Here is a 25,007-nt window from a genome sequence, read left to right on the forward strand (position 1 = left end):
TTTGCGAATTTTAACTGTTTTGATTTTTCGATTTCTCGTTTTTTGATTTTTTGATTTTCTGATGTCTTTATTTTTCGATTTCTCTATATTTGGTTTTTTGTTTTTCAATTTTCCCATTTTCTCATTTTTAGATTTTTCAACTATTTTTGCAGTTTTTGATTTTAGAGTTTTTGGTTTTTTCGATTTTTCTTTTCAGTTTCTAGACTTTTCAATCTCCCGATTTTTCGTTTTTCCGATTTCTCGATTGCTCGAAAATTAGATTATTCGATTCCTCAGTTTTTGTCGATTTCTTGATTATTCGATTTTTCGACTTTCCACTTAATTCTCGTTTTTCGTTTGCTCTATTTTCAATTTCTCGATTTCCCAATTTTCGATTTTTTTTGGTTTCTGGATTTTCGATTTTTCAATTTCGCGAATTTTAAATATTTTAATTTTTAGATTTCTCGATTTTTGATTTTTAGATTCTTTGATGTCTTAATTTTTCGATTTGTTTATTTTTTGGTATTTTTTGATTTTTCTATTTCCTTATTTTTAGAGTTTTCAACTATTCGATTTTTCCAGTTTTTGATTTTCGAGTTTTATAATTTTTCGATTTTTCGAGTTCTCAATGTTTCTTTTTTCCAATTTTGTTTTCTGTTTCTAGACTTCTCAATCTTCCGATTTTTCGTTTTTTCGAATTCTCGATTACCCTAATTTTCGATTTTTCCAGTCTTCAGTTTTTCCAGATTTTTTGATTTTTCAATTTATCGACTTTTCAATTGCTCGAATTTTCGATTTTTCGGTTTTTAGTTTTTCTATTTTTCGGTCTGGTTTTTCTATTTTTCAAATGTTTTTTTTTTCAATTTATCGATTTCTCAATTTTTTGGTTTCTGGATTTTCGATTTTTTAATTTTACGAATTTTCAGTCCTTCGATTTCTCGATTTCTCGATTTTTTGATTATTCGATTTTGTGATGTCTTGATTTTTCGATATCTCTGTTTTTAGGTTTTTTGTTTCTCGATTGTTCTAGTTTCTCATTTTTAGATTTTTCAAATATTCGATTTTTCCAGTTTTTGACTTTTTGAGTTTTAGAAATTTCGGATTTTTCGAATTTTGAATTTTTCGTCTTTTCGATTTTTACAATTATTATTTTTTTCAATTTTAGACGTTTCTATATTTCGAGCTTTCAATTTTTCAATTTTCCGTTGTTTCGATTATTTCATTTTTCAATTTCTGGAATTCCTCATGTTTCAATTTTTATAGTTTTTCCATTTTTAGATTTTTGAATTTCCTACTTTTCGATATTTCGATTTATTTCCCTTTTTCGAACTTCCGATATTTCTATAGTTTCATTTTTCTACAGTTCGATTTCTCAATTGCTTGAGCATTTCTCAATTTCAACAAAATTTTCGAAATTTCACTACATACATTTTCTTGTAGATTTCGGGCCGCAGAAGTCATATCCGCTTTCATTTCTTCGATAACTCTAGTGGTTCTTCCAGAATCGTCCTTTGAAATGTATAAAAATATGCAAAATCCGCCCAATTTTCGACCAATTTTCAACAAAATTTTCGAAATTTCACTAAATACATTTTCTTGTAGATTTCGGGCAGCAGAAGTCATATCCGCTTTCATTTCTTCCATAACCCCAATGGTTTTTCCAGAATCGTCCTTTGAAACATTTAAAAATATGCAAAATTTTCGACCAAATTTCAACAAAATTTTTGAAAATTCACTAAATACATTTTCTTCTAGATTCCGGGCCGTAGAAGTCATATCCGCTTTCATTTCTTCGATAACTCCAATGGTTTTTCTAGAATCGTCCTTTGAAATATATAAAAATATGCAAAATCCGCCCAATTTTCGACTAATTTTTAACAAAATTTTCGAAATTTCACTAAGTACATTTTCTTGTAGATTTCAACCCGCAGAAGTCATATCCGCTTTCATTTCTTCGATAACTCCAATGGTTTTTTCAGAATTGACTTTTGAAACATTAAAAAATATGCAAACTGCCCCAATTTTCGACCAATTTTCAACTAAATTTTCGAAATTTCACTAAATACATTTTCTTGTAGATTTCGGACCGCATAAGTCATATCCGCTTTCATTTCTTCGATAACTCCAATGGTTTTTACTAAATCGTCCTTTGAAACATTAAAAAATATACAAAATACCCCAATTTTCGACCAATTTTCAACAAAATTTTCGAAATTTCACTAAATACATTTTCTTGTAGATTTCGGGGCGCAGAAGTCATATCCTCTTTCATTTCTTCGATAAATCCAATGAGTTTTTCCAGAATCGTCCTTTGAAACATTCAAAAATATGCAAAATACCTCAATTTTCGACCAATTTTCAACAAAATTTTCGAAATTTCACTAAACACATTTTCTTGTAGATTTCGGGCCCCAGTAGTCATATCCGCTTTCATTTCTTCGATAATTCCAATTGTTTTTCCGGAATCGTCCTTTGAAATATATAAAAATATGCAAAATCCTCCCAATTTTCGACCAATTTCCAACAAAATTTTCGAAATTTCACTAAATACATTTTCTTGTAGATTTCGGGGCGCAGAAGTCATATCCTCTTTCATTTCTTCGATAAATCCAATGAGTTTTTCCAGAATCGTCCTTTGAAACATTCAAAAATATGCAAAATACCTCAATTTTCGACCAATTTTCAACAAAATTTTCATAATTTCACTAAATACATTTTCTTGTAGATTTCGGGCCGCAGAAGTCATATCCGCTTTCATTTCTTCGATACCTCCATTGCTTTTTCTAGAATCGTCCTTTGAAACATTTAAAAATATCCAAAATACTCCAATTTTCGACCAATTTTCAACAAAATTTTCATAATTTAACTAAATGCATTTTCTTGTAGATTTCGGGCCGCAGAAGTCATATCCGCTTTAATTTCTTCGATAACTCCATTGGCTTTTCCAGAATCGTCCTTTGAAACTTTCAAAAATAGGCAAAATACCCCAATTTTCGACCAATTTTCAACAAAATTTTCGAAATGTCACTAAATACATTTTCTTGTCGATTTCGGGCCGCAGAAGTCATATCCGCTTTCATTATTTCGATAACTCCAATGGTTTGTCCAGAATCGTCCTTTGACACTTTCAAAATTATGCAAAATACCTCAATGTTTGACCAATTTTCAACAAAATTTTCGAAATTTCACTAAATACATTTTCTTGTAGATTTCGGGCCGCAGAAGTCATATCCGCTTTCATTTCTTCGATAACTCCAATGGTTTTTCCAGAATCGTCCTTTGAAACATTCAAAAATATGCAAAGTATCCCAATTTTCGACCAAATTTCAACAAAATTTTCGAAATTTCACTAATTAATTAGATAAAGAGGCAACAGCTATTTATTGGAGTTTCAAAAGAATCTTTCATTACATTTATTGAAGTAAATTTATTCCAAATGTGAAAAGATTTTTTCATTATATTTATGCAAGGAAATTTATTCTAATTATGGATAATAAACCACTGAGTATTATTTAAAATCCTCAAAAACAACTTCCAGCCTTATCTGCAACCAGAATGTTAGGATATGCACAATTTTTATCCGGTTTCAATTATTCCATCGAATGTCGAAACAGTCACAGCTCATGAAATTGAAAAAGAAACAAGAACAGCTCCAGAATTATGTAAAATGAAGAAAGAAATTCTAAATGGAACTAGAAGAGATCTAGAATTTTCACTGGACGATGGAATAATATTTAAAGGACATTGTGTGGTAATTCCAAAAAAATTACAACACATTATTCTACAAGAATTTCAATCAACACACCTAGGAATGGCGAAAATGAAATATCTAGGAAGAAACTATTGCTACTGGAAGGGCATCGATTCTGACATCGAAAATATGGTTAAAAGTTGTCAAGCAACGGCGTCGATTCAGCAATGGGAAATACCAGAAAATAATTGGCAACGTGTACACATGGATTATGCAGGTCCATTTTACAACCACCATTTTCTAATTCTTGTTGATGCCAAATCCAAATGACCAGAAGTAATTATGGTTAAAAATTCTCCTACATCGGGAAGCACCATGTATGGAATACCAGAAGTGTTACTGGTCTCTCATACCACTGCGATTATAAAATTTAAAAAATATATATTTAGGTCAACTGAATCAAGCACTTAAGCTCTAAATACCATATGTTTGAAGCAGCTCTGAAATTTCGCGTGCTCCAGAGCCAGATTTATTGGAATAAATGATGCCAAACTTGTAAATTTTCATCGTGATGTCACTTTTGTTTTCGCTGGTGCTATTGTAGACCGAAATAATGTTAACGGGAATTCGTATAATCCAAACGCATTATTTCATCTGTGGCTATTTATAAGTCGAAAGCATTTTAACTTTGTATTTCTTCATTACGTTAATTTCTACGTAGAGGTGTTTGTTTCGCGTAATAAGAAAAAGTACTAAAAATACTAAAATGCAACACGTGTTTGTATGTTTGCCAAGAACTGTTTGCCCTAATAGTTTCTCTGTATTTTCCTTGGAAACGTGGCTACAAATTCTGTGCATCTAATTAATTCTCGGTAGTTAATTAAAACACGAATGGTGTTTTAACTGCAAGGAATTTTGGAATTTATGCGATAATCGTGTTCTTGTAATTGGGTAATTTTGGGGAAAAGCTGGTTCTTGGAATGATCTTATCATAATTTCTCAATTCTCAATTTTTAATTCTTTGCTTTCTCGATGTTTCATTTTTTAATTATTCAACAAAAGGACAGATTTATTCAAACCAAAATTTTGAAAAATTTAAAAATTTAGAAAACAAAAAATTTAAACATTTACAAGTCGAAGAATTGAAAAAATAAAGAAAAATTGAAAAAAACGAAAAAATGAGAATCAAAAATTGAAAAATGAAACTTGAAATGTCGAAAAATTGTAATATTGAAACCTCGAAACCCTGATTAATTAAAATTGAGAAACTGAAATTTCGACAAAACGAAGCAATTCTGCAATTTTTAGATACAAAATTTTTCAAATTCTCGATTTTTATTCCTTCATTTTCTCGATTTGTCATTTTTTAATTGTTCAACCAAAGAACAAATTTATTCAAACCGAAATTTTGAATTGAATTGAAAAATCAAAAATTGAGAAATCGAAGAATTGAAAAAATAAAGAAAACTTGAAAAAACCGAAAAAACGAGACTTAAGAATTGAAAAATAAAAGTTGAAATATCGAAAAATTTAAAAATTGAAAAATCGAAAAATGAAAAAATTGAGAAATTGAACAATGGGATAATTGAAAAATCGAAAAATTATAATATTGAAACCTGAAAACCCTGATTAATTAAAAATCCAAAAAGTGAAAAATTGAAAAAACGAAAAACAAAAACTTCTATAAATTAAACAATCAAAAATACAAAAAAAATCAATTTCAAAATCCAAAAAACTAAAAAATCAAGAAACTGTAAAAAAGAAACATGGAAAAATAGTAACATCGAAAAGACGAAACACTGGAAAACATAAACTGAAAAATCGGGTAATTGAAAAGCCAAGAATTGTACACTCCTAATAATAATTATTTGAAAAAAGTGAAAAATTAAAAATCGGGAAATTTAAAAACGAAACACGGAAAAATCGAAAAATTAACAATTAAAAAAAACAAAAATTTAAAAATCTCGAATTGAGAAAATAAAAAATTGAAGAAACGAAACAACTTGGAATTACATACTTGGACGTACTTTATTTTTAATTTTTCATGTTCTCAATTTTTCGTTTTTTAATTTTTCAACAAAAGGACAAACTTAATAAAAGTGAAATTTTAAAAAATCAAAAAGTCGGAAAATTGTAAAACTGAAAAATTGAAAGCAAAAAATTAAAAACTGAGAAATCGAAGAACTGCAAAAATAAAGAAACTCAAAATCGATTAATTAAGAGGTCAACAATTGGAAAAGGAAAAATTCTAACCTTAAAAACGAAAAAACTGAAAATTGAAAAACAGAGAAATCGAACATTTGCAAAATTGAAAATCGAAAATAGAAAAAACGAGACTTGAAACACCGAGAAATTTAAAAATCGTAATCTTAAAACTTGAGAAACTGAAAACTTCGATAATTGAAAAAAGAACTGAAACTTTGAAAAATTGAAAAGAGAAGAAACTGTAAAATCGAAAAACTGATTAATTAAAAATCGAGAAACAGAAAAATCGACAAAACGAAGCAATTGTGTAATTTTTCGATATAAAATTTTTCAAATTTTCGATTTTTATTCCTTCATTTTCTCGATTTGTCATTTTTTAATTGTTCAACGAAAGGACAAATTTTTTCAAACCTAAATTTTGAATTGAATTGAAAAATAAAAAATTGAGAAATCGAAGAATTGAAAAAATAAAGAAAACTTGAAAAAACCGAAAAAACGAGACTTAAGAACTGAAAAATGAAACTTGAAATATCGAAAAATTTAAGAAACGAAAAATCGAAAAATGGAAAAATTGAGAAATTGAACAATGGAATAATTGAAAAATCGAAAAATTGTAATATTGAAACCTGAAAACCCTGATTAATTAAAAATCGAGAATGTGAAAAATTGAAAAAACGAAAAACAAAAACTTCTATAAATTACACAATCAAAAATACAAAAAAAAAAATCAATTTCAAAATCCAAAAAACTAAAAAATCAAGAAATTGTAGAAACGAAACATGGAAAAATTGTAACATCGAAAAGACGAAACACTGGAAAACAGAAACTGAAAAATCGGATAATTGAAAAGCCAAGAATTGTACACTTAAAAAAAAATCTTAATAATAATTATTTGAAAAAAGTGAAAAATTAAAAATCGGGAAATTTAAAAATGAAACAGTTACAAAATTGTAAAGTTGAAAAAAAAATAAAAACGTAAAACCGAAAATTTGTAACAATGGAACCTGAAAAAGTGATAAATTAAAAATTGAAAAAACGAACAATTGTAAAAAGATGGAAAATCGAAAAATTAAAAGCAACTTGGAAAATCGCAAGATTAAAATACCTGCAAATTAAGAAATCGAAACATACAGAAATTTTACTGAAAATAATGAAAATCGAAAAACGAAAAATCGAGAAATCGGAAAATGTAAAACCGAAACACGGAAAAATCGAAAAATTAGCAATTAGAAAAAAAGAAAAATTTAAAAATCTCGAATTGAGAAAATAAAAAATCGAAGAAACGAAACAACTTGGAATCACATACTTGGACGTACTTTATTTTTAATTTTTCATTTTCTCAATTTTTCGTTTTTTAATTTTTCAACAAAAGGACAAACTTATTAAAAGTGAAATTTTAAAAAATCAAAAAGTTGGAAAATTGTAAAACTGAAAAATCGAAAGATCAAAAAATTAAAAACTGAAAAATCGAAAAAGAAACACTGAAAAACCGAACAATTTAAAAATTGAGAAATCGAAGAACTCCAAAAATAAAGAAACTCAAAATCGCTTAATTAAGAGGTCAACAATTGGAAAAGGAAAAATTCTAACCTTAAAAATGTAAAAACTGAAAATTTAAAAAACAGAAAAATCGAACAATTGCAAAATTGAAAATCAAAAATAGATAAAACGAAACTTGAAACACCGACAAATTTAAAAATCGTATCTTAAAACTTGAGAAACTGAAAACTTCGATAATTGAAAAAAGAACTGAAAATTTGAAAAATTGAAAAAAAGAAACTGCAAAATCGAAAAACTGATTAATTAAGAATCGAGAAATAGAAAAATACGGTAAACAAAATTTTCTAGAAATTGAAAAATCGACAAATTGTAAAATTCAAAAGCTGAAAAATGTCCAAATAAACATCGAAAAACTGTAAAATTAAAAAATCGAAAACTGAGAAAAATGAAAGATTGAACAATAAAAAAAAATTGAAATACCGAAATGTTGAAAAAATAGCGAAAGTAAAAAATCGGATAACGAAAAATCAACAATCAGTAAATAAAAAAAATTGAAAAATCAAAAAATAAAAATATCTTAAAATGGAAAAATCAAAAAAACGAGAAACTGTCAAATCTAAAAATTATAACATTGGAACCTGAAAAAGTGATAAATTAAAAATTGAAAAAACGAACAATTGCAAAAAGATGGAAGATCGAAAAATTAAAAAGCAACTTGGAAAATCGCAAAATTAACAATAAAAAAAAAACAAAAATTTAAAAATCTCGAATTGAGAAAATTAAAATCGAAGAAACGAAACAACTTGGAATCACATACTTGGAAGTACTTTATTTTTAATTTTTATTTTCTCAATTTTTCGTTTTTTAATTTTTCAACAAAAGGACGAACTTATTAAAAGTGAAATTTTAAAAAATCAAAAAGTCGGAAATTTGTAGAACTGAAAAATTGAAAGATCAAAAAATTAAAAACTGAAAAATCGAAAAAGAAACATTGAAAAACCGCACAATTTAAAAATTGAGAAATCGAAGAACTGCAAAAATAAAGAAACTCAAAATCGATTAATTAAAAGGCCAACAATTGGAAAAGGAAAAATTCTAACCTTAAAAACGGAAAAACTGAAAATTTAAAAAACGGAAAAATCGAACATTTGCAAAATTGAAAATCAAAAAAGAATGTCAAAATAACAAAATGACTTGGATGTGGCAACCTGATAAATAATTCTCAAACCTAAAAATTGCTAAAATATAATAATTCCTGTTTTCACAAAGCGGCAAAAATCAACGCCCACTATATGACAGTCACGGATGTTTATAATACAGCGTGTTTGTAAAGTCTGGAATAAATTCAACCAAAAATTCACAAACGAAATTCAACAAAAACAAACCCGAAGCAATTTTTACGCGACCCACGCTCTAGAAGCAACTTTGACATTATTTGTTGTTTGTTGATGACGTCATGGTTTTAATCGACAGGAAGTCAACAAAGATTTGTTAGAAGCTGAAAAACCTCGGACTTATCCACCACATTTCAAAAGTATGGCAACTGTTTGTCCTATCGAACACCTAAAAATAGATCGAGAAAAATTTGAGCAGGCGTATGTCAACAAGTATAACACCGTATTTTAAACATGCACTTTATTACTTTAATTTTTAAACGCCACGAATTTTCCGAAAAATAAGCACTGCAACACGTGTTGGTTTGTTTGCCAAAGCTCTGTCCTGCTAGTTCGTGTCTATTTTCCAAAGTAATGACAAAATCGTTCGATACAAAAATAATCTTCTGCATACAGAACAATGTAAAAAAATAAACCGAGCTTACAGGCTCTAACTGGATATTATTTACGTTAATGTAAACGAAAAGCATTTTACACAAATTACAGTCAGTTTCTTTGGTTATCCCGTCAACACTTTACGAACCAGATCAAAAGAAAGCACCACAATTTCGAGCATTTATTTTCTTTGGGTTTAACAACACACAAGACAAAGTGCTTTCGTCTATGCTTGTCAAAAACCCATAATTAGTATTTTTCACTCCCGGCCCTCGACGTCGGCATAAAAATTCCACCTTCCAACGCTCCGCACACATCCTCCGATAAATATTTCGTAAAGTCAGTTATTTTCGTCCATCCTAAAACCGCCACGAGTGACGTAACCAATACGAAAATATGATCCTCGAACCGATCAAGTCACGACCATCGCACCACTTTCCTTATTAATCACAAACCCCAACATCCGCTCCAGAAACCCATACCATCCGCCACAACCCGGTACGACCCGCACACGATGGGTTAGACCGCTGGGTTACAGTTCAAAAGGAAGGGCTTACCCATAACTTGGCGCTCTCGCCCTGCACGGCGAAATGGTCGCTGGAATGGGTCCTGGACAGGATCATGGTCTATTGGAAATCACCACACCTAATGGCTACCTGACTGTGACTGCTTCCAATTCGCGAAAACCGCCCCACCAACGCCCGTCGATATTTCAGCACTTCGGGTCGTGTAAACAAGTCGTTTTCAGCGCACCGCACGGTGGCGGCGAAGCGGGGGTGGGAACGTGTGCAACAGGTGGCGGCGTGTGGGGGTGCGACTTTTTCGCTTTCCAGAACAAATCAATCAACCGGTTTCAATAAACCGGCTGAAAAGTGAAATAAACAAACGGCTGACAGAAATATCAAGGTCAGGATTGTAAAAGCGTCAACGTGGGTTTTCGCGAGCGGTAAGTGCTTTTTTTAACTGTTATGCAACGGAAGAGTGTTGAATAAAAATGGCGATGCGTTGGGCTGGATTTCGGTTTTCTTGATTCCTGTTTGATTGCGGATTCGGTGTGGGTTTCCCGTTTCGAGACTCGGAGATTGGCAACTCGCCTGCACGATTATCGTTTAGACAGGCTGTCGAACAATGTTTTTACAAGTTACAGTTTGCGGATTTTTGCGTCTCGGTGAAACAAGTTGTTGTTTTTGAAATATATTTTTGTTAATGGTCCGTAAATTTTAAAATAGGTACGCAATACTACTGGTAAGTGGGTATTTGAAGAGGCAAAGAGTATAAATAGGAATTTTACGTAGCGAGAAATTTTATCTTTAAAAATTATAGCGAAGAGAATCAACAAAAGTATGAACTAAAATAGCGAGCAGTAAATTATTACAGAAGTTGTTTTGACTAAAAAGTTGACATGGCTATGTTGTAACGTCAGAAAAATATGGGTTTTACTTTCCGAACAATTTTCTATACTTGTGGTTTATTAATCTGCCCTTACTTTTATTTCAGAAAATACAAAATCGACAAAATTGTATCACAAAACTTTTATGCTTACCATGTCCTGGCATCCTTGTGATTAATTAAACTAATAAGTTTGTAATCATATACTTATTATAAATAATTTGATAAAAGGTAAATTTTGTTTTGTTGAATTCCAGTATCCTTCCTTTTTTTTTAGAATTTAAGATAGTAATCTTCGGGGACTAAGTTTTTTAAAAGAACCTTGGAAAACTTGAGTCTTTTGTTTTCGAAAAATTTAAATAATCTTGGGGTTCTTGGTGTTTTTATCATTCTAAAAATTGAAGAACCTCTGGTGTTTATCTTTTCAAACAAGTTTGATGTTTTGATCTTGTGTCTTTTTTTAAGAATTTGAAACAGTCGTGGAAACCATTGGAGGCTACTGCATGTTTTGAAAGATTAAAACCTTTGGTGTGTTGTTTTAGAAAAAAATTGAAAAAATATGGAAAACCTCTTCTATTTTATTTTTGAAATTATTTGAAGAAATATTAGAGTGCCTAATTTTCTTTTTTTTTTTTGAGAATTAAAAAAAACTTGGAGTCCTTGATTTTTTTTGTGTGGTTAAAAAGACCTTGGAAGATTTCGGTGTTTTGTTTTCGCAAAATTTGAAAAAATTTTGATAGTTCTCGGTGTTTTTAGAATTTTAAGAATTTAGAAGAATATTGGGGACCCTTGTTGGTTTTTTTTCAGACTAGGAGGACCTTGGGAGCCTCTGATATTTTAAGTATTTTATTTCTAGAAATTATTTGAAAGAATCTTGGAGTCCTTTGTGTTTTTTTTAATTTAAAGAATTTTGAACGAGGCTGATTTTTTTCAAAGAAGTTAAAAGAATTTTGGAAACTTTTGGTGTATAGTTTTCGAAAATTTGAAAAACCTAGGGGTTCTTGTTATTTTTATTCTCTTAAAATTTAAAGAATCTTGCGAGCTCTTGCTGCTTCTTTGAAAGATTAAAAGAACTTTGAGAGCTTCTGGAATTTTCTTTCTGAAATAATAATTCCAAAGAATCTTAAGGTTTCCAGTGTTCATTTTTCAAGAATTTAAACAAATCTTGTGGAGGGCTAAACATTTTTTTTTGTAAATGGCTAAAAAATCTTGGAATATGTTGGTCCCTAATTTTCTTTTTTTTAAGAATTTAAAGAGATCTGGGAGGCCTTTTTGATGTGGTTAAAAGGATCTGGGAAGATTTTGATGTTTTGTTTTCCCAAAATTAAAAAAAAATTGAGTGTTTTTATAGTTTTAAAATTTAAAAAAATATTGGGGATCCCTGTTGTTTATTTTCAGACTAGTAGAATCTTGTAAGCGTCTGATGTTTTTATTTTATTTATAGAAATTATTTGGAAGAATCTTGGGGTCCTTGATTTTTTTTATGTGGTTAAAAGACCTTGGAATATTTTGGTGTTTTGTTTTCAGAAAATTAAAAAACAATCTTGAGTGTTCTTAGTGTTTTTATAGTTTTAAAAGTGTAGAAAAATATTGGGGACCCTTGTTTTTTTTTTCAGACTAAGAAGACCTTGGGAGCCTCTGATGTTTTAAGTATTTTATTTCTGGAAATTATTTGAAAGTATCTTGGAGTCCTTTGTGTTTTTTTTAATTTAAAAGAATCTTTTTTTTTCAAAGAAGTTAAAAGAATTTTGGAAAATTTTGGTGTATAGTTTTCGAAAATTTGAAAAAACCTAGGGGTTCTTGTTGTTTTTATTCTCTTAAAAATTTAAAGAATCTTGCGAGCTCTTGCTGTTTCTTTGAAAGATTAAAAGAACTTTGAGAGCTTCTGGAATTTTCTTTCTGAAATAATAATTCCAAAGAATCTTGAGGTTTCCAGTGTTCATTTTTCAAGAATTTAAACAAATCTTGTGGAGGGCTAAACATTTTTTTTTTGTAAATGGCTAAAAAATCTTGGAATATGTTGGTCCCTAATTTTCTTTTTTTTAAGAATTTAAAGAGATCTGGGAGGCCTTTTTGATGTGGTTAAAAGGATCTGGGAAGATTTTGATGTTTTGTTTTGGCAAAATTAAAAAAAAAAAAATTTTGAGTGTTCCTGGTGTTTTTATAGTTTTAAGAATTTAAAAAAATATTGGGATCCCTGTTGTTTTTCTTTCAGACTAGTAGAATCTTGTAAGCCTCTGATGTTTTTATTTTATTTATAGAAATTATTTGGAAGAATCATGGGGTCCTTGGTGTTTTTTTATGTGGTTAAAAGGACTTTGGAATATCTTGGTGTTTTGTTTTCAGAAAATTAAAAAAACAAATTTGAATGTTCTTAGTGTTTTTATAGTTTTAAAAATTTAGAAAAATATTGGGGACCCTTGTTTTTTTTTTCTGACTAAGAAGACCTTGGGAGCCTCTGATGTTTTAAGTATTTTATTTCTGGAAATTATTTGAAAGTATCTTGAAGTCCTTTGTGTTCTTTTTTAATTTAAAAGAATCTTTTTTTTCAAAGAAGTTAAAAGAATTTTGGAAAATTTTGGTGTATAATTTTCGAAAATTTGAAAAAACCTAGGAGTTCTTGTTGTTTTTATTCTCTTAAAAATTTAAAGAATCTTGCGAGCTCTTGCTGTTTCTTTGAAAGATTAAAAGAACTTTGAGAGCTTCTGGAATTTTCTTTCTGAAATAATAATTCCAAAGAATCTTGAGGTTTCCAGTGTTCATTTTTCAAGAATTTAAACAAATCTTGTGGAGGGCTAAACATTTTTTTTGTAAATGGCTAAAGAATCTTGGAATATGTTGGTCCCTAGTTTTCTTTTTTTTTAAGAATTTAAAGAGATCGAGGCTTTTTTGATGTGGTTAAAAGGATCTGGGAAGATTTTGATGTTTTGTTTTCGCAAAATTAAAAAAAAAAATTGAGTGCTCCTGGTGTTTTTATAGTTTTAAGAATTTAAAAAAATATTGGGATCCCTGTTGTTTTTTTTTCAGACTACTAGAATCTTGTAAGCCTCTGATGTTTTTATTTTATTTATAGAAATTATTTGGAAGAATCTTGGGGTCCTTGGTGTTTTTTTATGTGGTTAAAAGGACTTTGGAATATCTTGGTGTTTTGTTTTCAGAAAATTAAAAAAAAAATTTGAATGTTCTTAGTGTTTTTATAGTTTTAAAAATTTAGAAAAATATTGGGGACCCTTGTTTTTTTCAAACTAGGAGGACCTTGGGGGCCTCTGATGTTTTAAGTATTTTATTTCTGGAAATTATTTGAAAGTATCTTGGAGTCCTTTGTGTTCTTTTTTAATTTAAAAGAATCTTTTTTTTTCAAATGAGTTAAAAGAATTTTGGAAAATTTTGGTGTATGATTTTCGAAAATTTGAAAAAACCTAGAGGTTTTTGTTGTTTTTATTCTCTTAAAAATTTAAAGAATCTTGCGAGCTCTTGCTGTTTCTTTGAAAGATTAAAAGAACTTTGAGAGCTTCTGGAATTTTCTTTCTGAAATAATAATTCCAAAAAATCTTGAGGTTTCCAGTGTTCATTTTTCAAGAATTTAAACAAATCTTGTGGAGGGCTAAACATTTTTTTTTGTAAATGGCTAAAGAATCTTGGAAAATCTTGGTCCCTAATTTTCTTTTTTTTAAGAATTTAAAGAGATTTTGGAGGCCTTTTTGATGTGGTTAAAAGGATCTGAGAAGATTTTGATCTTTTGATTTCGCAAAATTAAAAAAAAAATTGAGCGTTGCTGGTGTTTTTAGTTTTAAGAATTTAAAAAAATATTGGAGACCCCGATTGTCTTTTTTCAGACTAGTAGAATCTTGTAAGCCTCTGATGTTTTTATTTTGTTTATAGAAATTATTTAGAAGAATCTTGGGGTCCTTGCTGTTTTTTTATGTGGTTAAAAGGACTTTGGAATATCTTGTTTTGTTTTCAGAAAATTAAAAACAAAAATCTTGAGTGTTCTTAGTGTTTTTATAGTTTTAAGAATTTAGAAGAATATTGGGGACCCTTGTTGTTTTTTTTTTTCAGACTAGGAGGACCTTGGGAGCCTCTGATGTTTTAAGTACTTTATTTCTAGAAATTATTTGGAACACTCTTGTGGTCCTTAGTGTCCTTTTTTAATTTAAACGAACCTTGAGCGAGGCTAGTGTTTTTTTTTTCAAAGAGGTTAACAGAATCTTGGAAAATTTTGGTGTAGGTATACTTTTCGAAAAATTTGAAAAAATCATAACGTTCTTGTTGTTTTTATCCTCTTAAAAATTTAAAGAATATTAGAAGCGCCTGCTTTGAAAGATTAAAAGAACTTTGGGAGCCTCTGGTATTTTGTTTTTGAAAAAATAATTTGAAAGAATCTTGAGGTCTCCAGTGCTCATTTTTTAAGAATTTACCTTATTTTGGAAAACTTTAGTGTTTTGTGTTTAAAAAATTGAAATAATCCTGGTGTTTTCAGTATTTTAAAAATTTAAAAACATCTGGCGATGATGTCTTGTTTTAAAAAAATATTCAACAAACTTGGGTTCTCAGTGCTTTATTTTGTAAAAAATTTAAAGAATTTTGAAGAGATTAAAAACTCTTGAGAACCTCAGGTCTTATGATCTGAAAAGAATTTGAAAAAATCTTAGTGGCCTCCGGTATTTTATTTTCGAAATAATTTGAAAGAATCTTAACGCTTTTTTTTAGAATTTAAAACAATCTAGGTTTTTTTTTTTAATAAAAGAACCGTGAAAAATTTTAATGTTTTGTTTTGGCAAAATTTGAAAAAATCTTGATTGTTCTTGGTGTTTTCATAGTTTTAAGGATTTAGAAAAATATTAGGGACCCTTGTTTTTTTTTTAGGCTAGAAGAACCTTGGCAGCTTCTGATGTTTTAAGTATGTTATTTCTGGAAATTATTTGAAAGAATCTTGGGGTCCTTAGTGTGTTTTTTTTTAATTTAAAAGAATCTTGGAAAATTTTGAAGTTTTCGAAAAATTTGAAAAAATCATGGGGTTCTTGTTGTTTGTATCTTCTTAAAAATTTAAAGAATCTTAGGAGCGCCTGCTGTTTCTTTGAAAGATTAAAAGAACTTTGGGAGCCTCTGGTATCTTGCTTTTTGAAAAAATAATTGGAAAGAATCTTGAGGTCTCTAGTGCTCATTTTTTAAGAATTTAAAAAAATCCTGTGGAGAGGTAGACATTTTTTTTTTGTAAGTGGCTACAGAACTTTGGAAGATTTTGGTGTTTTGATTTCGAAAAATCTATAATAATTATGAGGTTCTAGGTGTTTTTATTATTTAAAAAACTTAAAATAATCTTGGAGGCTACTGCATATTTTGAAAGATTAAAACCTTCGGTGTTTTGTTTTGGAAAAAATTTGAAAAAATCTGGAAAACCTCTTATATTTTATTTTTGAAATTATTGGGAGGAACCTTGGTCCCAAATTTTCTTTTTTTTAAGAATTTAAAAAGATCTCGGAGGCCTTGATGTTTTTTTATATGGTTCAAGGACCTTTTGGTGTTTTGTTTTCGCAAAATTTGAAAAACTTTTGATAGTTCCCGGTGTTTTTACAATTTTAAGAATTTAGAAGAATATTCGGGACCCTTTTTTCAGGCTAGGAGGACCCAGGGAGCTTCTGATGTTTCAAGTATTTTATTTCTGGAAATTATTTGGAAAAATCTTGGAGTCCTTTGTGTTCTTTTTTAATTTAAAAGAATCTTGAACGAGGCTGATTTTTTTTTCAAAGTTAAAAGAATTTTGGAAAATTTTGGTGTATAGTTTTCGAAAATTTGCAAAACCTAGGAATTCTTGTTGTTTTTATTCTCTTAAAAATTTAAAGAATCTTGCGACCTCTTGCTGTTTCTTTGAAAGATTAAAAGAACTTTAGAATCTCTGGTATTTTGTTTCTAAAATAATAATTTGAAAGAATCTTGAGGTCTCTAGCGTTCATTTTTTAAGAATAAAAAAAATCTTGTAGAGAGGTAGACATTTTTTTTTTGTAAGTGGTTAAAGAACTTTGGAAAATGTTTGTGTTTTCTTCGAAAAATCTGTAATAATTATGAGGTTCTAGGTGTTTTTATAATTTAAAAACTTAAAAGAATCTTGGAGGCTACTGCATATTTTGAAAGATTAAAAACCTTTGGTGTGTTGTTTTGGAAAAAAATTGAAAAAAAAAGCGGAAAACCTCTTATATTTTATTTTTGAAAATATTTGGAGAAACCTTGGTCCCTAATTCTCTTTTTTCTCGGTGTTTTTACAATTTTAAGAATTTAGAAGAATATTCGGGACCCTTTTTTTCAGATTAAGAGGACCTAGGGAGTTTCTGATGTTTTAAGTATTTTATTTCTGGAAATTATTTGGAAGAATCTTGGAGTCCTTTGTGTTCTTTTTTAATTTAAAAGAATCTTGCACGAGGCTGATTTTTTTTTTTCATAGAAGTTAAAAGAATTTTGGAAAATTTTGGTGTATAGTTTTCGAAAATTTGAAAAATCTAGGAATTCTTGTTGTTTTTATTCTCTTAAAAATTTAAAGAATCTTGCAAGCTCTTGTTGTTTCTTTGAAAGATTAAAAGAGCTTTAGAATCTCTGGTATTTTGTTTCTAAAATAATAATTTGAAAGAATCTTGAGGTCTCTAGTGTTCATTTTATAAGAATTTAAAAAAATCTTGTGGAGAGGTAGATATTTTTTTTTTTGTAAGTGGTTAAAGAACTTTGGAAAATTTTGGTGTTTCGTTTTCTAAAAATTTATTTGTAATAATTATGAGGTTCTAGGTGTTTTTATTATTTAAAAAACTTAAAAGAATTTTGGAGGCTACTGCATATTTTGAAAGATTAAAAACCTTTGGTGTTTTGTTTTGGAAAAAATTTGAAAAAATCTGGAAAACCTCTTACATTTTATTTTTGAAATTATTTGGAGAAACCTTGGTCCCTAATTTTCTTTTTTTTAAGAATTTAGAAAGATATCGGAAGCCTTGATGTTTTTTTATATGGTTAAAGGACCTTGGAAGATTTTGGTGTTTTGTTTTCGCAAAATTTGAAAAAATTCTGATAGTTCTCGGTGTTTTTACAATTTAAAGAATTTAGAAGAATATTTGTTATTTTTTTTAGACTAGCCGCTAATGTTTTGAATATTTCTGGAAATTATTTGGAACAATCTTGAGGTTCAAAAGAGGTTAAAAGAATCTTGGAAACTTTTGGTGTATAGTTTTCGAAAAATTTGAAAAAATCTGGGGATTCTTGTTTTTATTCTCTTAAAATTTTGGGAGCTCTTGTGGTTTCTTTCAAAGATTAAAAAAACTTCTGATATTTTGTTTCTGAAATAATAATTTGAAAGAATCTTGAGATACCCAGCGTTCATTTTTATAAATTAAAAAAAATCTTGTGGAAGGCTAAACATTTTTTGCAAAGTGGTTCGAAAATTTTGTTGTTGTAATTTCAAAAAATTGGTAAATGATCTTTAGGCCCCTCTGTTGTTTTTTTTTTTAGGGATCAAAAGAACCTTGAAAGCTTCTGCTGTTTTGCCTCGAGAAGAATTAAAAAAATCTTAAGTGCTTCTGATATTTTATTTTTGGAATTATTTGCAAGAGCATTTGAAAAGGTTAATAGAACCTTGGAAAAATTGGTACTTTGTTTTCGAAAAATTTTAAAGCATCTTGGGGTTCTTGGTGTTTTTATTGTATTAAAACCGTAAAAAAATCTTGGGAGCACCTGCAATTTTTTGAAAGATTAAAAAAAAACTTGGAAACCTCTAGTATTTTATTGTTGAAATAATTTAAAAGGGTTTTGGAGGCAAATAGTGTTTTTTTTTTAATTAAAAGATACCTGACAGCTTCTGGTTTTTTGTCTCGAAAGGATTTTAAAAAAACTTAGGGGTTTCTAATATTTCATTTTTGAAATAATTTTAAAGAATTTTGGGGTAGTTGCAACCTTTTTTTTAAGAGTTTAAAAGAATTTTAGGGAATCCTGGTGCATTTTTGTTAGAGATTAAAAAACGTTGGAAAATTTGGTGTATGTTCACAAAAAATTTGAGAGAATCTTGGCTTCTCGGTGTTTTTTCTTCTTTTAAAAATTTAAAATGGTTTTGGGGGATTTGGCGATGTTTTAAGACTAAAAGAACCTTGGAAGCCTCTGATTTCATTTTTGGAAATTATTTGGAAGAATCTTGGGGTCCTTAGTGTTCCTTTGAGCTAGGCTGGTGTTTTTTTTTTCGAAAAATTTGAAAAAATCTAAGGATTCTTGTTGTTTATATTCTCATAAAAATTTCAAAAATCTTGGGAGCTCTTGCTGCTTCTTGGAAAGATTAAAAGAATTTTGGAACCTCTGGTATTTTATTTCTGAAACAATAATTTGGAAGAATCTAGACATTTTTTTTAAGTGGTTAAAGAACTTGGAAGCTGTATTGTCTTGGCAAGAATTAAAAAAAAAAGGATCCTCTGATATTTTATTTTTGGAATTATCTGAAAGAACTGTTTTTCTTCCTTTAAAAATTTAAAAGAGTTTTGGGGACACCTAGTATTTTTTTAACACTTGAAAACACCATAAGGCTTCTGATACTTTTATTTTTAAATCATTTAAGAGAATTTTGAACGCTCTGTTGTTTTTTCAAAACTGTTAAAAGAACTTAAGAAACATTTCTCTTTAGAAAAATTTGAAAGAACCTTGGGACCCTCAGAAAAAAGAGTGTGTCTTTCTTTGTAAGAATTTAAAAGAATCTTGGAGGGCCCATTGTTTTTTATTTCAAAGACATTAAAAGAACTTCGGAAAATTTTCATGTTTTGTTTTCGAAAAATTTTAACGAATTTTGGGGTTTTTAGTGCTTTTATTCGTTTCAAAATTTAAAGGAATGTTGGAGCTTTTGTTGTTTCTTTTCACGATTAAAATTAGGTACCTTGGAAACTTCTGGCATTTTGTATTAAAAAAATTTGAGCAAATTTTTCGAACCTCTGGTATTTTATTTTGGAAATAATTTCAAAAAACTTGGAGACCTATTAATGTTAGTATTAATATCGTTATATTATGCTAAAATTCAAAGTTGTACAACAAATTTTGTTATCTTAGAAACTAAGGAACCAATTGGTGTTTGAAATTTAGCACGTGTTTTGAAGTTGTCATCAAGTTGATAGATCGCTAACCGAAATATGTCTATCCATCCCCACCAAAATTTTGTTGACGTCACCTAAAAAAATGCTAGGTAAATTAAAATGTCTACCTCACTTTAAACCAACTAAAAACAAACAAAAAATAATTCTTAATTAATGTTAAAAATAGACAAAATTGATAAAATTTTCAAAATAATACAATACCCCATGAAGTTATGGTTTTTGGATGAGCAATAATTGTTGTTGAACATAAATTATAAAGTAATACGTACATTTTTAACTTTTAGGTGAAAGGAAAAATTAATTTATTCAATCTGCTGTAAACTGAACATTAACGTTGTCAATATTTAACAAAAACATTTAAGAAAACACTATTGTATAATTTTTGAGACAGAATGCAAAATTTGATTGTCCAAATTTAATATTTTTTACTTAAAGTAAAAAATGAAAAATTGAAAACCCAGTTCACAAATGTCGAGTTTACAGTTGGAAAGTTGTAAAACCCGTAACCGTAAAAAATGTGAATCTAGACATAATAAATGCGAAGTAATCTCAATATAAATCTCTAAAATAAAAATCATACGGCAATTTAATTTTACGTACGTTATTATTTAATGCAAATATAAAAATTTTAAGACCTGCAAATTATAAATAGAACGTAAATCTGGCGTGGCGTATGTACGAGAATGAAGTTGCCTTGACGAGGCGCCAGTCGAGTTAAAAAATCATTCGAGAGCACTAAAGGCATTCGACAGCAAGTGACACGTGCAGTTTTTTGCATCTAAAAAAGAAAACTATAAATATTTTTTTAAACTGGACTATAAAAGTTTGTCCCAAATTTATTTACTCAATTAATATACATACGGTTTTCGAAAATTGTTGTTTTTTATTTTTAATTCAAAAATCACGTACCTGTTTAGTCACATGAAAATCCGTGTCCAGAGTACCGCCCTTTTTGGCCCCTGGACTATAAGTAACCGATTCGAAGTAATTATCGTCGACGGGTGTCATAGGCAAGGAGTAATACGGAGTCAACGCTGATCCTGCAGGACTGTAAGGAGCAGGCGACGAAAAGTAATTTCCTTTGGGAGAAAGATGCGGCGAAACCGACAGAGGACTGTAGTTGTGGGAACTAGTCCTGGACGATCCCGTGCTGGTATTCTGCCGAGGAGTGTTTTCCCTACAACAGAAAACAGTCAAGGAAGTAGTGCAAAAATTCTCGAAAATATAAGTGTCATCAGCCAATTTCAAAAACTAAATTCGATCCCAAGGATTTGGGGTTATTTTTAGGTGCATACAGGTTGATGAACCGCAGCCTTGCTCTAGGTCACGTCACGATAGAAATCTTGGAAGGAGATAACTTGTCATAAATCTTCCTACAGGACTCGGTTACTAGTTGGAGTCGAACTTGAAAGTGAAAGCGCAAACGACGTTTTCATCATTATCATTATTATTATTATTATTATTATTAAATTGTTATCGCGTCAAAGCCTCCTCAAACACGCTCCACACCTATTAATAACCCCTAACCCACTTCCGGTCCAGCAGCCTATAAAAAAATGCAATAAACAGATAAAAGTACTGGCAACGCCCATCGGTTCTATATTTAATATATCGGCTTCTGCTCGTTCGAGATGAGTGAAAAATTGTCGATAAGTGGCGATTACTCATTATCATGCTCACCTTTGTACGACCACTCGGATGTTCGTGCCAGCGTTTTTAAATAAAGTCTGCGCATCCTGGTGACGAATGTCTCTGGCATCGTAGTTGCCCACTTTGGTGATGATGTCACCACGCTGGAGTACCCCATTGGAGGGCGAACCGAACCCCACCTGCGACAATAAGAAAGAAATGTGAATCTATTTCTGGTTTTGTGGAAAAGTACTAAAATCGCTTGGGTGACTCTGGAGCTAGAGTTAGAATTAATCATGTTGTTAGAAGTCTGCCAACTCAGCCACCTTCTACAAATTCGAGCTGTGTTGACGATTGAAAAACATGATATGTGGCAGTGTTTTGATACGGAATGGTTGTTTATGTTTGTTAAAAAAATAGTCACAAAAGTGTTATCTAAAAATGTATGGCACTTGTGTTAGACGAATTTAAAGTGGCAGTTAGTGGTGGTAATACGGCAAAGTTTTAGACTCTTTCAAATACTTTAAAACAAAACATAAGGGGTTAACGAGATTCTTTCAAACTACTTCAAAAGTAAAACGAAAGAGGTCCCCGAGAATCTTTGCAGGTACTTCAAAAACAAAATGTAAGAGGTCCCCGAGATTCTCATAAACTACTTAAAAAAAACAGAAGGGACTCCGAGATTCTTTCAGACTACTTCAATAGTACCCCAGAGAGTTTTCGAGATTCTTTCACATCACTAGAAAAATTACACCCATAGGCGGTCCCCCAGATTGTTTCAAACTACTTCAAAAACAAAACACAAGGGACCAAGAGGATTTTTTCAAATTATTTCAAAAACTAGACCTATCTGAGATCCCAAAGATTCTTTAAATTACTTCAAAAACTAGACCCAGATGGGATCACCGAGATTCTTTCAGTTAAATGGATTCAGAGGTTTTCACGGCCAGAGTCACTGATATCTAGACGTTTTTCGGGTTTGGACCATGTGAAATTTAAGAAAGGTTTCGACGTTTTGTCCACTTATGTGAGGAGCAACTTCAGGAAGTAAATGAACGAAAAGTTCAATGAAGAGAAAGAAACAGAATCCAGAATACAGAGTGTTGGTAAAAGGTGTGCAAGACTGGTATGGTACTTCCTGAAGATACCCCTTACGAAAGTGGGCGAAACGTCGAAACATTTCACATGGTCCAAACCCGAAAAATGTCTTTATCTTTTTCCTGATTACTTCAAAAACAAAACACAAGAGGTTCCCGAGATTCTTTCAAACTACTTCAAAAACAAAACACAAGATGAATTGAGATTCTTTGAAATTACTTCAAAAACTAGACCGGCAGAGGGTCCCCCAGATTCTTTTAATCTACTTCAAAAACAAAACACAATAGGTCTCCGAGATTCTTTCAAATTATCCAACAAAATAAATCCACGGGGGGTCCCCGGGATTCTTTCAAACTACTTCAAAAAAAAAACATAAGAGGTTCCCAAGATTCTTTGAAATTACTGCAAAAACTAGGGGAAATCCGAAATTCTTTCAATCCACTTCTAAAACAGAACACAAGAGGTCACCGAGATTCTTTCGAACTATCTCAAAAACAAAACGTGGGAAGTCCCCGAGCCCCTTTCAAACTACTTCAAAAACAAAACACAAGAGATCTCTAAATTCTTTCAAATTACTTCAAAAACTACATCCAGATGGGGTCTCCGAGATTCTTTCAAATTACAACAAAAACAGGAGAAGGTCTTCCCGAGATTTTTTCAAACTACTTAAAAAACCAAACACAAGTGCCTACTAGGATATTTTCCAAATTATATATTTCAAAAACTAGATTCCCAGGGGGTCCCCAGGATTATTACAAACTACTTCAAAAACAATATACAAGAGATACTTTCACATTATTTCAAAAGTTAGACCCAAAAGGGTTCTCGGAAATTCTTTCAAATTACTTAAAAAATTAGATCCACGTAGATTCTCCGAGATTCTTCCAAACTACTTCAAAAACAAAACACATGAGGTCCCTGAGATTCTTTCAAACTACTTCAAAAACAGAACACAAGACGCCTTGAGATTCTTTCAAATTACTTCAAAAACTAGACCGACAGGAGGAACCCGACCGATAGAGGAACTAGAGATTGTCTCAATCTACTTCAAAAACAAAACACAACAGGTCTCCGAGATTCTTTCAAATTATTTCAAAAACTAGTCCCAAATGGGGTCCCCGAGATTTTTTTAAACTACTTCAAAAACAAAACACAAGAGATCTCTAAATTCTTTCAAATTACTTCAAAAATTAGAACCACATGAGGCTTCTGAGATTCTCTTAAATTTCTTCAAAAACTAGACCGACAGGGGCAACCCGAGATTGTTTCAATCTAATTAAAAAAATAAAACACAAGAGATCTCCGAGATTCTTTCAAATTACTTCAAAAACTACTCCCAAATGGGGTCTTCGAGATTTTTTTAGGCTACTTCAAAAACAAAACACAAGGGTTCTCGGAAATTCTTTCAAATTACTTCAAAAACTAGACCCACAAGAGGTCACCGAAATTTTTTCAAACTACTTCAAAAACTAAACGTAAGAAGTCCCCGAGATGCTTTTAAACTACTTCAAAAACAAAACACAAGAGACCTCGAGATTCTTTCAAATGCCTTCAAAAACTAGATCCCGATATGGTCCTCGAGATTATTTCAAATTACATAAAAAATAAGAGATCTCCCCGAGATTGTTTCAGATTACTTCAAAAACAGAACACAAGAGATCCCTGAAATTATTTCAAATTGATTCAAAATTTAAATCCAAAAGGTATCCGAAATTCTTTCAATCTACTTTAAAAACAAAACACCAGGGACCTTGAAATTCTTTCAAATTACTTCAAAAATTAAACCCACAGTAGTTTTCAAATTACTTCAAAAACTGGAATCCCAGGGGGTCCTCGGGATTTTTTTAAATTACTTGAAAAACAAAACACAAGTGGTCCCAGAGATTCTTTCAAATTACTTCAAAAATTAGTCCCAAAAGGAGGGTCTCCAAGAATCTTTCAAATTACTTCAAAAATTAGACCCACAGTGAGTCCACGTTTTTCTTTCAATCTACTGAAAAAACAAAATACAAAAGGTTCCCGAGATCCTTCAAACTACTTCAAAAAAAGCACAAGAGGCCTCGAGATTCCTTCAAATTATTTCAAAAACTAGATACACAAGGAATCCCCGAGATTCTTTCAAATTACAACAAAAACAAGACAAGATTCTTTCAAACTACTTCAAAAACATAACAGAAAAAACCTCGAGATTCTTTAAAATTACTTTAAAAACTACATCCACACGGCGTTGCCAAGATTCTTTCAAATTACAACAAAAACAAGACAAGGTATCTCAGAGATTCTTTCAAACTACTTAAAAAGTACAACACAAGTTACCTCCGAGATTCTTTCAAATTACTTCGAAAATTATACCCACTAGGGGTCCCCGAGATTCTTTCAAATAACTTTAAAAAATGGACCCACGGGGATCCCAGAGATTCTTTCAAATTCTTCAAAACCAATATACAAATCTTCCCCGGGATTATTTCCAGTTACTTCAAAAAGCAGACAACAGAAACCTAGATTTTGTTAAACTACTTAAAAAAATACAAGAATTCTCAAGATTCCTTCCAATTACTTCAAAAACTAGGGTTACAGGGAGTCCCCGAAATCCTTTCAAACTACATACTCCAAAAACAAAACACGAGAAGACTCCGAGATTCT

General features: G+C 30.3%; 1 protein-coding gene across 4 annotated transcripts in view; it reads right to left on the reverse strand.

The window, feature by feature from the left end:
- LOC135130904 (PDZ and LIM domain protein 3) overlaps positions 1-25,007 on the reverse strand; it is a 68,938-nt gene that overhangs the window by 22,136 nt on the left and 21,795 nt on the right. For all 4 annotated transcript variants that reach the window (XM_064058363.1, XM_064058362.1, XM_064058364.1 and 1 more), the window contains exons 2-3: positions 21,318-21,466; positions 20,547-20,814 (exon numbers count right to left, since the gene is read on the reverse strand). In XM_064058363.1, the coding sequence (XP_063914433.1) occupies positions 20,547-20,814; positions 21,318-21,466 (417 nt within the window). The remainder of the gene's footprint in view (positions 1-20,546; positions 20,815-21,317; positions 21,467-25,007) is intronic.

The sequence above is a fragment of the Zophobas morio genome, unplaced genomic scaffold (assembly GCF_036711695.1).
Source record: "Zophobas morio isolate AGI-343-1 ecotype UQ-CSIRO unplaced genomic scaffold, CSIRO_AGI_Zmor_V1 ptg000018l, whole genome shotgun sequence".
Taxonomy (NCBI): domain Eukaryota; kingdom Metazoa; phylum Arthropoda; class Insecta; order Coleoptera; family Tenebrionidae; genus Zophobas; species Zophobas morio.